Consider the following 13,766-nt stretch of genomic DNA (forward strand, 5'->3'; position numbering starts at 1 on the left):
TCCCAAGAAAATATAGTCCCTGGGTATGAAATCTCATTTCCAGATTCTTTTTCACTGCCCCGTTATGTGTGGGATCTGAAAGAGGGGTTTGCCTTCAGTGGGTCCTGCCTTTTCTTGGGCACATTCTCCCCAGAGAGTTGTCCCATCACTGAGCTTCCTACCTTGGTACCTATCCCTTACTTGCTTTTTCACTGCATGTCAGTGTTTACACACGATCTTATTGATTAGTTGATTGATTGTATGTGTGTGCTTGTTGCTGGGGGTCAGCCCAGGGTCTTGTGCTTGTTAGGCCAGGGCTCTGCCACATAGTTATATCCCCAGCTCCACATATGTATTTACAATTTCATTTTGTCTTTTGTAAATGACATGGCTGTGCTCAGCATGCCATTTGAGAGGATGAATGCAAGGTTGTACAAATTTATTTTGTGAATCTGCTGGGGATGCTGAGGAATGAGGGACTGGGTCGCTGCATTTTATCTTTAAAGATGAAACAATTGGCAGAAAATAGGGCATGCAGTGTTCATGCGGTCTCTGTGGCCTTCATATTTCCCTTTTCCTGTGAGATTGCTGTGTAAAAGTGGGGCCCAGGCACGATTCCTATAAATATGTTGCTACACTTAATTTTTTGCAAGTTTTCCTTTGTTAATTTTATTTTTTTATTTTTATTTATTTATTTTTTTTTTTAAAGAAATTGGAAGAGTTAGAAAAGGAAGAAGAGCTAAGAACAGCTGCTGGGGAGTATGACAGTGACTCTGAAAGTGAAGATGAGGAAATGGTGGAAATCCGACAGCTGGCAAAACAAATTAGAGAGAAAAAGAAGTTGAAAATTCTACAGTCCAAAGAAAAGAATACACAGGGACCCAGGATGCCCCGAACTGCTAAGAAGGTGAGTCTTGGTTTTGTTTTGTTCATTTTATCTAGCAACCACAGTTCCCCCTCCCTCCTGTCCTACTACCCCATCTCCTCAGAAACAGCCTGGGGAGTCAACTGCCTGGCACATCAAGTTGAGGCAGGACTATGCCCCTCCTCCCTGCAACAAAGCTTAGCCAGGTATCCCACCATAGAGAATGGGCTCCAAAAAGCTAGTTCATGCACTGCCAGGATTCCCACCAGCCACACAGCTGCCACCCACATGCAGGGGACCTCGTTTGGTCCCATGCAGATTTCCCAGCTGTCGATCCAGAGTCTAGGAGCCCCCACTAGTTCGAATTGGCTGTCTCTGGAAGTTTCTCTGTCGTTGTCTTGATCCCATTGTTCATATTATCCCTCCTCCCTCTCTTTGACTACCTACTCCTGCCGCTCGGCCGCAGTACTTGGCTGTGGATCTCTACATCTGCTTCCATCACTAGAAGGGCAGTTTTGAGCATTGCAAAGGCAGGACTGAGCTTTCAGGCTGGATCCTGTGTAAACCACCACTAGAGACAGGCTTCCACCATTTGGGGATGTCGGGTGGCATACTTTGAGGACTGAGGTATACTGACTTAAAATATTCTTTGCTTTGAACTGTGATATTCTGACTGTTGCATCTTTTCTCCATGGACTGCAACTCCAGGTTAATTGTTGTTACAAACTGAATCGTTGCTGCAGTTATGCAAGTTAAAACTAAACTTGTTGAAGTTTGAGGATATTAGTTATCCATTACCCCCCATCACCTCTCACCCCAGGGTTTCTTTGTATAGTCCTAGTTGTCCTGGAACTTCATTTGTAGACCAGGGTAGCTTTGAACTCACAGAGATCTACCTGCCTCTGACACCCAAGTGCTGGGATTAAAGGCGTGCGCCACCACTCCCAGCTTAATTTCTAAGTAGGGTTTCATGTTGTCCAGGCTTACCTTGAACTTGCTATATGTAGCCAAGGAACTCCTGATTCCTTGTCCATAAGTGCCAGGATTATAACTGTGCGCCACCTTGCCCGGTGCCGACATTTTTTTATATTATTTAATTTCTCTATTGATTAAGATTCCTAAATCCACAAAGCAGTTCACCAGTCCCTGATACTGGTGAGGATAGGGAGAGCTACTCTGTAGGTGTGAGTGGATCAGAAGATGTCAAAATTCTTTCCGCGTCTTGGCTTCCTATTGGAACGTCATTGTCTCCTACTTCTGTTTTTGTTTGGATGAAAGACCCACATTACATGACAGCCCCTGTGACTGTAGCCTTCCTGAAAGTTTGAGTAAGGGAATGAGCGGCAGGTTCCCAAAGGAGAAAAGGTTCTGGGAAGTTAAAATGTAACGAGGAGGGGGCAGAATGGAATTTGGCACTGTAGATGCCACAGTGGACGTTGCTGATTTTAAAACCCTTTTCATGTGGTTGAGTCACTGTTGATACTGCAGGCAGACATATTTGTTTGGTTGTCTCTGAGAAGAGATCTGATTCTCTGAGTCCATCTTACCTCAACTTCAGTACCTTCTCTATCCTGTACAGCCAGGCATTTTACCAGTAACAGGTTATCATCCCCTCACTTTAGGTTCAGCGAGCAGACTTGGAGAACGAGATGCGAAGTCTTGGTGTTGACATGGATGATAAAGACAATGTAAGTCCGTGGAGGGGCAGCGTGGTTTTAGATATGATTTGTGCTTTTGTTGTTTTGAGACATTGTCTTGCTATGTAGCTCAACCTAGCTTCAAATTCAGTATTTCCCTGCCTCTAGTTCTCCAGGGCTGGTAGTCAAGCATGTGCTACCACACCCTGCATACAGTCACGGGCTGCTTAATGATGTGGATGTGTTCTGAGAAGTCTGTCACTAGGTGATTTTTATTAGGTGAATATCATAGCATGCACATAATGTACGTGGACTTAGCTGGTGAATATGCCTACTACCTAGACTATTGGGGTGAGGGGAGGGAGGGAGTTAGAAACCTTGACGTACACTTTGTAAATTGTGGAACCAAAGCAGTGGCATTACCTTACATGATTGACATTAACACACATTGAATCCCCTGCTCATCCTCAGGTGGAAGGTGCAAGAGCCAAGGCTCAGAAGCAGCATCTGATTTACCAAGAGCATGGGTCCCCAGGAGGGACAATAGCAGTGTGGCATTGCCTTTGGCCCTTACCCCTTAGCTTTAAACCAGACCCTGTGCTAGTACATCCCTCAATAAACATTCCACATTCTTTCCCTAGTGTGATAATGGTTCTTAAAACCTTAACCATCTTCTCTTCTTGTTGGAGTAATTTTGGTTGTTACCGAGTTTGCTGTTTGTGTGTTTCAGGCCCACTATGCAGTCCAGGCAAGAAGATCTCGGAGTGTCACTCGGAAAAGAAAACGGGAAGAGTCTGTTCCACCTTCTTCTGTAGCCCGGAGTCGGAGTTGTTCTCGAACTCCACGTGACGTTTCTGGTCTTCGGGATGTCAAGGTTAGTTTCTTTGATGTGGCACAGAAGAAGGTGAGAGCCTACAGGTATTTATTGTACAAAGCCTGTAGCAAACACTGGCAGTTGTTTGAAGGAACAGGGTTGTGGCTTAGATCTTAGCTGTTCTTTCCATCCTCCTGGTTGCTGGTTCCTTTGGAGAGGGACTTAGGCCAGGGAGCCCTTGGATCCTGGCCATCCATTCTGGAATCCTTACTCTGGAGAATGGACAGAAACAGGATAAAGAATGAACAGTCTGGGGCTGGAGAGATGGCTCAGTGGTTAAGAGCATTGCCTGCTCTTCCAAAGGTCCTGAGTTCAAATCCCAGCCAACCACATGGTGGCTCACAACCATCTGTAATGAGGTCTGGTGCCCTCTTCTGGCCTGCAGACAGAATATTGTATACATAATAGATAGATAGATAGATAGATAGATAGATAGATAGATAGATAGATAGATAGATAGATATTTAAAAAAAAAAAAGAAGAATGAACAGTCTGAGCTTAGGTCCCAGCTGTTTGGAAAACACTAGGATGTGGCCCCTGAGGAAGAGTCCCCCATTTCCCCTGTGAGGAAGTGGTCCTGGGGAAACTTGGTTCCTCAACCGGTGATCCTGTGTGTCTTTACAATACTAGAATATTTCCCCTCAAGGTGGCAGCCTGGGTCAATATGATATTGGTGTTTAAGATTTTACTGAAATTTCTTTTTGAGGAAAAACAGTTTTATTTCAAATTTTAGTATTTTGCAAATTCACATATAAGAGAAAACCTATTAAATTGGCAGACTGTCTGCTTAATGAAAGGCTAAATTTTTGTCACATGTCATCTCCATCTGGAAGTCTAGAAGGTGAATGTTGAGTTGAGACAGTGTTTTGCTGTGTTTCCCATGTTGCGTGGGGGCTTGCTATGGAGACCAGACTCACAGTTCTCCTTTCCCAGCTCCCATCTTCAGCAGCAATTACAAGTGTGCACTACTCAACCATGGGTTTAATGCTGGCATTGACAGAAGTCAGATGTGACAGGGTGTATTCTCCTGAGTTTCAGTGTTACTCTGAAAGTTTGAGCAGATACTCTAGTCTTCTAGATCTAACAGGCCCCGGTGTATTCAGATAGTGAGTTTCTGGAAATAGTATGGTGACTGAGACTCAACAGGGTCTTTATAGTTTGTGTCTGTTCCCTTAGAACATTTCTCAGGTAATTGCAGTGCAGGATAGAAATGTGGTTTTCATTAATGTGTATTCTCCTGTGTAGATGGTGAAGAAAGCCAAGACTATGATGAAGAATGCCCAGAAGAAGATGAATCGCTTGGGGAAGAAAGGGGAAGCAGATAGGCATGTGTTTGATATGAAGCCCAAGCACTTACTCTCTGGGAAGAGGAAAGCTGGCAAAAAGGACAGGAGATAGTGTCCTCTGCAGTTGGTGTGCTTTGGCTGGACTCTTGTTTATTTCTGGGTATGGTAAGGTGTGCCTTATAAAATCTGGAATCACCATCTGTTAACTGAAAGAAACTATGAAAAAGACTTACAAGTGCTTGTTGCTTTGCTGGGAACTGGTAAACCTGATTAGGTGTGCAGTGTATTGGTCACTGCATAATTCAGGTGTCTAAGTATGGAGCATCTACAGGACTAATTTTACAGGAAAGGTTTATGGTAGCTGGGCAGTAATGGTACGCACACACCTTTAATCTCAGCACTCAAGAGGCAGAGGCAGGTGGATCTCTGAGTTCAAGGCCAGCCTGTGCTGCTTAGTGAGTTCAAGGCCAGCAAGCTCTACACGTAGAAACCCTTTCTCAAAACAAACAAATAAAAAGGTAAAGATTTATTGGTATAAGTAGGCTGCTTTTGGTGGAGAACAAACTTTGTTTTGTAGTGGAACTTTTGTTAGTATTCAGGTATCTCTATTGCTCTGCTTTTGGGGTCCTGACAGTTTGTGTTCTCAGCTACAGCCACTAAGAGCACCTCCTGTGCACATTCGCTGTGTTCCCTTTTCAGAGGTGGGTCTTGTCCACTTCTCAACTCTTTCTCTTTCCCCAACCCCTCTTTTTCTCCTCCACCACTCTTGTTCCCAGGTACCAGTCTCTGCTCCCCTTTCTGTCCTCCTCTCTGCTCCCTTTTTGTCCCCTTTTCTGCCCCTTCTCTTTCCTCTAACAAAAAAACTCCCATGTGAACCCAGTTGTGTGGTGTGACTCCTTCCCACCATTTTTTAAATTTTAACGACTTTGCTTTGTTATCCAGAGTGCCTATTGTTTTGTGAAGAAAGCATCTCCACTGGAAGGTGTAGGCAGAAGGCTACTAGCCTTTCTGAGGAAGCACATTTAGGAGTGTGTGAGAACTGAAATTACTCTCTTAAATTATTTTCTAGACATTCAGCTCAATGTATGATTGTAACTTCCACCATTTTATTAAATAAACTTCCAGAAAAAAAAATTAGTTTTGATTACCTAAGTATTGTTTGGTTTAATTAAAGTTGCTATGATGGCCAAAGAAAAAAGACAAAGAAGACTTTGCTTCTTTGTTCTTAGATCAAAAATACTTTTTCAGGGAAACAAATGCCTCGGTTTTTGCAGCAGTTAAATGACATCTTTCATGAACCATTGCTGGATTAAGGAACAGTTCCACTTAAAAGAAAGAAGGGAAACTTAGGAGTGAGCTTAAACAGAAGATTAGTGCCCTGAAAGGTACTAAAACATTAATGAGAAGAATCATAGTGTAGCTGGTACTACACCCCCTGTTCAGACAACAGAAGACAGTCTTCAAGATGCCTGCTTCCTGTCAGAGCCACAGCTTCCATTCAGACCTTTATCAGAACCCAGTGACATGTGGCATGAATAATAAAAACCCAGAGACAGATATTGGGGTTCAACCTGAAGATCAGGAAAGCAAAGTACCCAGCCACTGGCTCTTACCTCTACTTCTGACCGAAATGGCTATCCTGCCTTCACAAATCCTCAGAATGAGACTGAGCTGGGATTAAAATCATGTACCACCACTGCCTGGTCTTTAGTAAAATATGAATGAAATATCACTACAAAGGAACATAGCTTACATGGTCTTGGCAGTCACAGCTATCTTGTGTTTTGCATGTTAGGATGGAATGTGTGAGGTAAGTGCTGTCCACACTTCAGGGAAGAAGCTGTTTAGGGAGAATAAAGATTTGCCATCAACCTCAGGATGTCAGAGGCGATGGGCTAGATTCTGGGAATTCCAGCTGGAAAAAGCTGCTGAGGCTAAACTTTGCAACTGGACAGGGACATGTCAGAGAACATGCTAATGTCAGAATCCCTCTACTCCAGCTGAGGCAGTTTTGTTCAGCTCTGAATTCATTGTGGGAATGACGACCCCAACTTAATGAAGAATTAGGATACTTCCACTTGATGTTTTTAATTTTCAAGAAAATTAATTGCCTAAACTGGGCATAATGGCACACATCTTTAATCCCAGCAGGGAGGCAGGGGTGCAGAGATCTCTGGGAGGCTAGCCTGGTCTACATAGTGAGTTCTAGGACAGCCAAGGGTACATAGTGAGACTATTTTAGAAAAAAAAAAAAGATTAATATAACTACAGATAGCAAAGGGTTTGAGAAGCAATGGAATAGAAGTTCATTATGCAAATAATGAAATCAGGTAGATTTTTCCAAATTTCCAGATGACTTAATCTTTTAATATAATTTGCATAATAAAGATTATGAGTTTTAGTCATTATTAATAAGTATATCCATAATAACATTTACCACATAAATTTACTCCTTGATCTATACTAAGGGAATTAAACTTTGATTTTCATCATTATTTTATATGCACAAGACAGGCATTTTGTGCTGGGGTTCAGCAATGACTGAGGTAAAACTACAGCAGGAAGTAACTAACTGATCGTGCTCATCAGCTCCACAGATAGTCCCTGTAAAATTTGTAGACCCAATGAAAACTAACAAAGTTCTTTGTTTTCCATATTAACCCTCATACACCATATGCTTGTAATCACGAGGCTCAGTGGTTGCCTGTAGAGCCCTAGACATGGTGAGAAGTGAGCAGAGCTCCAGAAGGAGAAATGTGATGCCACCGGGAAAGTGACAATTTCCATACATGGCAGGTGACAATTTTTAAGAGATGGAGAGAAAGCTGGGCAGTGGTGGCCCACGCCTTTAATCCCAGCACTCAGGAGGCAGGTGGATCTCTTGAGTTCGAGGCCAGCCTGGTCTACAAGAGCTAGTTCCAGGACAGCTAGGATTGTTACACAGGAAAACTGTCTCGGGAGAAAATAAGAAAAAAAAGATGGAGGGAAAAAAAGGAAGCAAAACTAAGTGCTTGAATTTTATTTTAATACAAACAATGGGAGGATATTAGAGCTCAGTTTCTGTAATACATGCCATTCTAACCACGGATTAGTTATGAGCCCTACTTTTTGTTTTAGATGTTTTAAGTTTCTAAGTGTATGAGTTATTTGCTTCTGTCTGTATATACAGCATATTGTGCATCCCAGGTACCTACAGATGTTGTAAGCGTGTGTACAGGACATGAGGCTAAACAGGTCTGTGTGTTGGGACATACAGGAGTGGGAAAGATTTCTTTTGAGAATGGAAATGAGAAACACTTGAGCTTCAGTACAGTGATTTGTTTCACAGCCTGTCCTGTGGGCCAGACTTGAGGCATTTCCACAGGCAGAAACCATGTTAGCCTGGCAGCCACCCCTGAGTCATAGCATCTTGATGGATGGAATTAATAGCGGTCATGTGACACTATAACTGTTAAACAGACCCTTGAACACATGACAAACTTCACTAGAACAGGAGTCTGTAAAATGTCCTGGGGAAAATGTACAGCATGCTACTATATTGAATGTGTCCTTTTAGTCAATAAAAAAGCACTTTTCCTCCTGGCCATAGTATATAAAGTAGCTTCAATTCTGACTTATAAGTATCAGTTCTATTAGACAAATACTAGAATATAAAATTCCACAACTCAATTCCAGTTGCAAAATGCTTGTAATTTAATGTCCCCGTATCTTCAGTCGGAGTGGGGCTTATGGGGGAGGTGCTCTGATAGTTTTGTCCACTGCCGTTCCTCTCAGTTTCCCATAGCTTAAGTTAGAATCCAGTGCTCCCCGGACTTCAACTGCGCAGCTCACCGGGAAACGTGTACTTGGCATCTGCTCTGTGCTGGACCAAGAGCTGGTTTTTTTCTGTTGAAGAGGATGACGCTGAAGCCTCAGTGTAACAGGCCTGTAAAGTGTGTGAGCTTGAGTTAGGATCACATGGAAGTCAACACTGAGTCCACGTGAGCATTCTCGTCCAGCTCAGGATGGTGGCACCAAGAGTAGCTGGTGCTCCTTGCTGGGATATAGTCTATTCAGTTGCTTAGCATTTGGTGATATTCAGTATTCATTTACCCACCGTAATACTGTGAGTACTATAGTTTTCTTCCACTTGGAAACATAAAAACTGAAGAGCCAAGAAGTAAATACGCCTTGCTAGATAGCCCAATTCTAAGTCTTAGACCCTGCTGTGTGATTCTAAACCTATGGTCTCAAAATAACTGTAGTTACTTTTGCCACCCTGTGCAGAAATATGGATGACTCAGTAGCACAGAGTGACTGCTTATGCCCTGGAAGTTATGATACATGAGGCACTCCCTGAGAGTGCTCCCAATGACATGCTTCCCCCACCCCTTCTTCCTGGAGACTAGGTATCAATATAGACCTGACAGGCCTGGAGCTGTCTCGAATTTAGAGATACATTTGACTCTACCTGGCATTAAAGTTGTACACAACCACACCTATCTTGGTTGCAATTCCTGACTCTCCCAGGCCACTTCAAGGCAGCAATCACAGTCTATATTACTCAACCCATGAGGTAAGTGTTTTTATCAAGTCAGCAGCAGCAGTGGTACACTTTGGACACTTTCCTCCCCCACACTGCCTTGTTCAGAGAGTGTCTGATGGCACCAGGCCTGGATGCCCATGGCATCCTCTTCCCAGCTCACCCTTCTCAATGTTTTCCATTAGGTGACAGTTCCTCTTGGTTTCGGCTCCAATAATCTGATCCTGCTTGTCAATGACAATGCACATCTCCTCCAGATGTTTTATCTGGAGTTCATCAAGGTGAGTTTTGCTTGCCTGGGGCATATCTGTGAACACAAATGTACTCTGTTTTCTATTAATAGAAAACAAGGGAAAAGAGGCAGGTAAGCTTGTAGGCGGAGACCACTTGTTAGTTTCCTGGCTGCCCAGACCTGACATAATCACACATAAAGTGTATTAACTAAAGCACTACTTGGCCAATCACTTAAACGTATTCTATCTTAACTAGCTCTCATATCTTAAATTAACCCACTTTTATTTTATATTTTATCATGAAGCTCATGGTTTACCAGTAAAGTTTTCGGACATCTGCCTCCTTTGGTGGTTACATGGCTTCTCTCTGACTCTGCCTACTCTATCTGCTTGGAATTCCCACCCTGCCCTATTCTGCACTGCAATAGGCCTAAAGCAGCTTTATTAACCAATGGTGTTCACAGCATACAGAGGGGAATCCCACATCACCTCCCCTTTTCTGTCTAAATAAAAGGAAGGTTTTAACTTTAACATAGCAGATTACACACAACAAAACAGCAAGCAAGAATTATAGTTATAATATTTATATTTATTTTATCTTTTATCACAACTAAGGAAAACTATTTTTCAACTCCATTAAAGACTTCAGAGGGATAATATTGGCTAAGTTATCAGAAAGTACATTGTAAGAAACTTCCAAAACTCTAGACTTGACAGAGATATCTCGCTGCCTGGACAGTCACCCAAAGTTCTGTAACATTTGAGCATCCATCTTCAGCCTACAGGCCCATAGTATCCAGCAGACTTTTCCATGAAGCAGGAAATTTCAAAGACAGTTCCTCCTATATTAGCAGTTTGTTACTCACTTTCATCTGTGTCCTGCAGAATGTCTGGCAAATTGACAAGGGCGGACTTGTGATGACTATTCTTGTAGTCAACTTGATTATATCTAATCCAGATCTTAGAGTTAGAAAAACACGCCTTTAATCAGATCTTTTCAGCTGGGAAGACATAACCTTTAATCCAGATTATTTGAGCTGCAAATGAAACACCTTCAATCCAGATTTTGAGGTAGTGAGACACACCTTTAATGCAGATATTTAATCTAGATAAAATCTGTGCCACACCTTCTGCTGGAAGCCTCTGTAAGGACCTGAAAGAAGGAAACGTTTGTTCTTTGCCTGCTCTTACCAAGCTAGCGAGTCCATTCCTTCACTGGCATTAGAGTCTACTTCTTTAGGATTCCAGCATATATTAGAGACCAGGTGAGACATCCAGTCTTGTGGACTGGGAAAGTACTAGATTCTTGGACCTTCTGTTCACAGGCCCCCATTGTTGGATTATGTGAACCACAGCTTGGATGGATGGATGGATGGATGGATGGATGGATGGATGGATGGATGGATGGATGGATACAGAGATAGATACAGAGGTAGCTACATGGATAAACACAAACACACAGAGAGGTTCATTCCATAAGCTCTGTTACTTTAGAGAACCCCACTACATACATTTTCTCAAGCTGGCCTTGAATGAGACTCCTCCTGTCCCCAGACAGACCACTATGTTTCTAAGAGAAAGAAGTCCTCCTCGCACAGCGCATCTCCTCGGCTTGGTCCTGACATCACCACTTGTAACGATACAGCAGATCAATTTTTGTGCTGAATAAATGACCCAATCCAAGGCATTTTGCTGGAGAACAAGGGGGCATTGCTGCATCCCCCGTGCCCTTAACAAGAGCACTCTTAGTTATAGGTTTCTGGGCTGACAAGCTTCTCTTGATATCAACCAGTATCTGAGCTCTAGGATTTTTGGTGGGACAAATAAGGGTTCTCAGAAGGAAGTTCTGAGGAAACTGCTTCCTCTCAGGTCCCAGGTGTATGTATGCAGGAGAGACCTGGGAAAGCATCTCAGTGTCAGTTAGAGGCTACAGTCCTTTTAAACCAGGAGAAGACGTTTAAAGCCAGAGGGTTTGAACATCTTCGGTACTGAGATGGTAAGGACTATAAAAACAAATGCAGTTTCATTTTAGGGCCTAAGTCCTAAGGGTGGTGATACATTATAGACTCAGTTTCTAGCCAGCAAATGCCTGTGTCCATAACCCAGAGAGGCACAAAGTTTCCCGGGTCCAAGCTATCAGTGTTCAATCAGTTATTATTATTAAGTGGAAAATATCTTTGGTAGGCCTTGAATATGACATGATCTGCACTGAGAAGCCAGAAAACCCTTGGATGTGTGGCTTGGATGAAGAAATGGAACCTTAGGTGACCCAAGGATTGTCAATGCAATGAAAGCAGTTACCTCATGCCCTGCCTCCAGTGCCACCAGCTGAGCCCACCACCATGCTGTGCCCCGGTCCTCTGAAAATCTGAGCCAAAATAACTTCTGCCTATCTTGAGTCTTGGCATCAATTTGGGAGAAACCATGAGCAAAGAATTCAAATACTGCAATGGGTTTTGTCTAGCTGTGATTGGTCCATGCTCCCTGCCCTTACAAGGAGCCATTGTGAGGAATGAGAGTGGCCCACCCATAGAAGGCACCAGCCGGGCCTGGATTTTGTCCTTACATTGCAGTGAAGCTCTTAGTTGACTGCAGAGAACTTGACTCAAGACTTTGGTCCTGAGTGCTTTTTGTGTTGTCTGTCTTTGGAACTGAACACCCATGATCACCACTGAACCTTGTGAGTGTGCTTACCTGTGGATCGGGTTTGTGCCTAAACTTTGACTTACTGTTTGCTTTAGATTTAGTTTGTCCATGTGCTTCAGTTTATTTTTTATCACCAACCACTTTCTATTATTCTCTATTCATTTAGTTTTGGCACATTGTACATTGGCTTAGTTCTTTACCTTAGCTTTTGCTAGTATAGATTATGTGTAAAAGATAAGGAATTTGATTTTGCAATGTGCTTAGAGGGTACCCACCTGCTTGGTTACCCCCCCTTAAGTCTTTCCCTGGGGTTATAACTTCCCTTATCTTGTTAAGGGTCTTCTGTCCACCGTGCCACTCATTAGACAAAATATGCTCTGTGGAATTTTGAGGGACAACAATCTCCTCACAGTGTCACAGACAGGTTATCATTCTTTTGATGACCATAGATATGAGTTTGAGAAAAGGATAGAGAATAATGAGCGTAGAGATGAAGAGGCCTGCATTAAGTGAAGTCATTTGAGAACTTGAGGGTCTGAAGAAAAAGGGCCTTGAAGAAGCCTGTGTGTTCACTCTCTATCTAGTTCATAGCCATTCCTCTAACCCAGGCTATCCCAAAGCTGACTGAGATTACTCTTGTAACTGCTGCTCTTATCAAAGTCCAAATGTCCTCCTCAAGGTTTGGATGTGAGAGGTTTCTGAATTCTTGGTCTCTGGGAGAGGGTGCTGTTCAGGGAATTGTAAAACCCCATGGTGGTAGAACCTAGCAGGAGGAGGAATTGGGACTTAAAAGCAACAGGACATGCCAAAGCCATGTAAACAGCTGCTCCAGATCCATTTTCCCAAGTCCCCAGACATGGCTTCCCTGTCCTCTGAGAGCCCGAGCCAAAGTAAGACCTATGTATCCCATGTTGCTTCTTCTCAGGGAATTGGTCGTGGCAGAAAACTAATGTAGTCCTTGGAGACAGAAGGTGAAGAATTTAGATTTTTTTTTTTTTTTTTTGTGAACAGCTGTGATTGGCTCATTTCTTTCTATGACCTCACTGGAGCTATTTTTTTATTTTATTTATTTTATTTTTATTTTTTATTATTTATTAAAGATTTCTGTCTCTTCCCCATCGCCGCCTCCCCTTTCCCTCCCCCTCCCCCAGTCAAGTCTCCCTCCCTCGTCAGCCCAAAGAGCAATCAGGGTTCCCTGCCCTGTGGGAAGTCCAAGGACCACCCACCTCCATCCAGGTCTAGTAAGGTGAGCATCCAAACTGCCTAGGCTCCCACAAAGCCAATAGGTGCAGTAGGATCAAAAACCCATTGCCATTGTTCTTGAGGTCTCAGTAATCCTCCTTGTCCGCTATGTTCAGCGAGACCGGTTTTAACCCAGGCTTTTTCAGACCCAGGCCAGCTGGCCTTGGTGAGTTCCCAATAGAACATCCCCATTGTCTCACTCACTGGAGCTATTGTGAGGAGTTGAAGACTTTGCCCACATGAGACTTAGGCTAGGGCTGGGCCATCTCACTCTGGAGAGAAGCTATAGCTTGGTTGGTTGCAGAGTTGTTGGACTCAGACATTGGTTAACGTGAACTTTAATATTACTGATCTCCTAAAACTGCTATAGAGATTTGCATTGGTATGGATCTTGGTTTATTAAAGCAAATTTAAGGTCAGTCTTGTTATATGTATATTTCTGCTCTTAATTAAGGTATTGTCATTATATAGCTCATTTAAAA

The 13,766-nt window shown here is 43.0% G+C and overlaps 1 protein-coding gene and 1 long non-coding RNA gene across 3 annotated transcripts in view; one reads left to right on the top strand and one right to left on the bottom strand.

Annotated features, from left to right (window-relative positions):
- Nucleotides 1-5,778, top strand: part of Gtpbp4 (GTP binding protein 4) — a 56,251-nt gene extending 50,473 nt beyond the window's left edge. For both annotated transcript variants that reach the window (XM_050142309.1, XM_050142310.1), the window contains 4 exons: nt 689-886; nt 2,467-2,532; nt 3,212-3,355; nt 4,601-5,778. In XM_050142309.1, the coding sequence (XP_049998266.1) occupies nt 689-886; nt 2,467-2,532; nt 3,212-3,355; nt 4,601-4,753 (561 nt within the window). In that variant the 3' untranslated portion in view covers nt 4,754-5,778. The remainder of the gene's footprint in view (nt 1-688; nt 887-2,466; nt 2,533-3,211; nt 3,356-4,600) is intronic.
- On the bottom strand, nt 5,403-9,676 carry LOC126501579 (uncharacterized). Its single transcript, XR_007591716.1, has 2 exons — nt 9,327-9,676; nt 5,403-8,566 (listed from the first exon to the last, which is right to left on the bottom strand). It is a non-coding gene; the product is annotated as an uncharacterized lncRNA (long non-coding RNA).
- Nucleotides 9,677-13,766: the final 4,090 nt, after the last annotated feature.

This window comes from Alexandromys fortis, unplaced genomic scaffold, assembly GCF_014885135.2.
Source record: "Alexandromys fortis isolate MF-2015 unplaced genomic scaffold, M_Fortis_MF-2015_v1.1 scaffold_5, whole genome shotgun sequence".
NCBI lineage: Eukaryota > Metazoa > Chordata > Mammalia > Rodentia > Cricetidae > Alexandromys > Alexandromys fortis.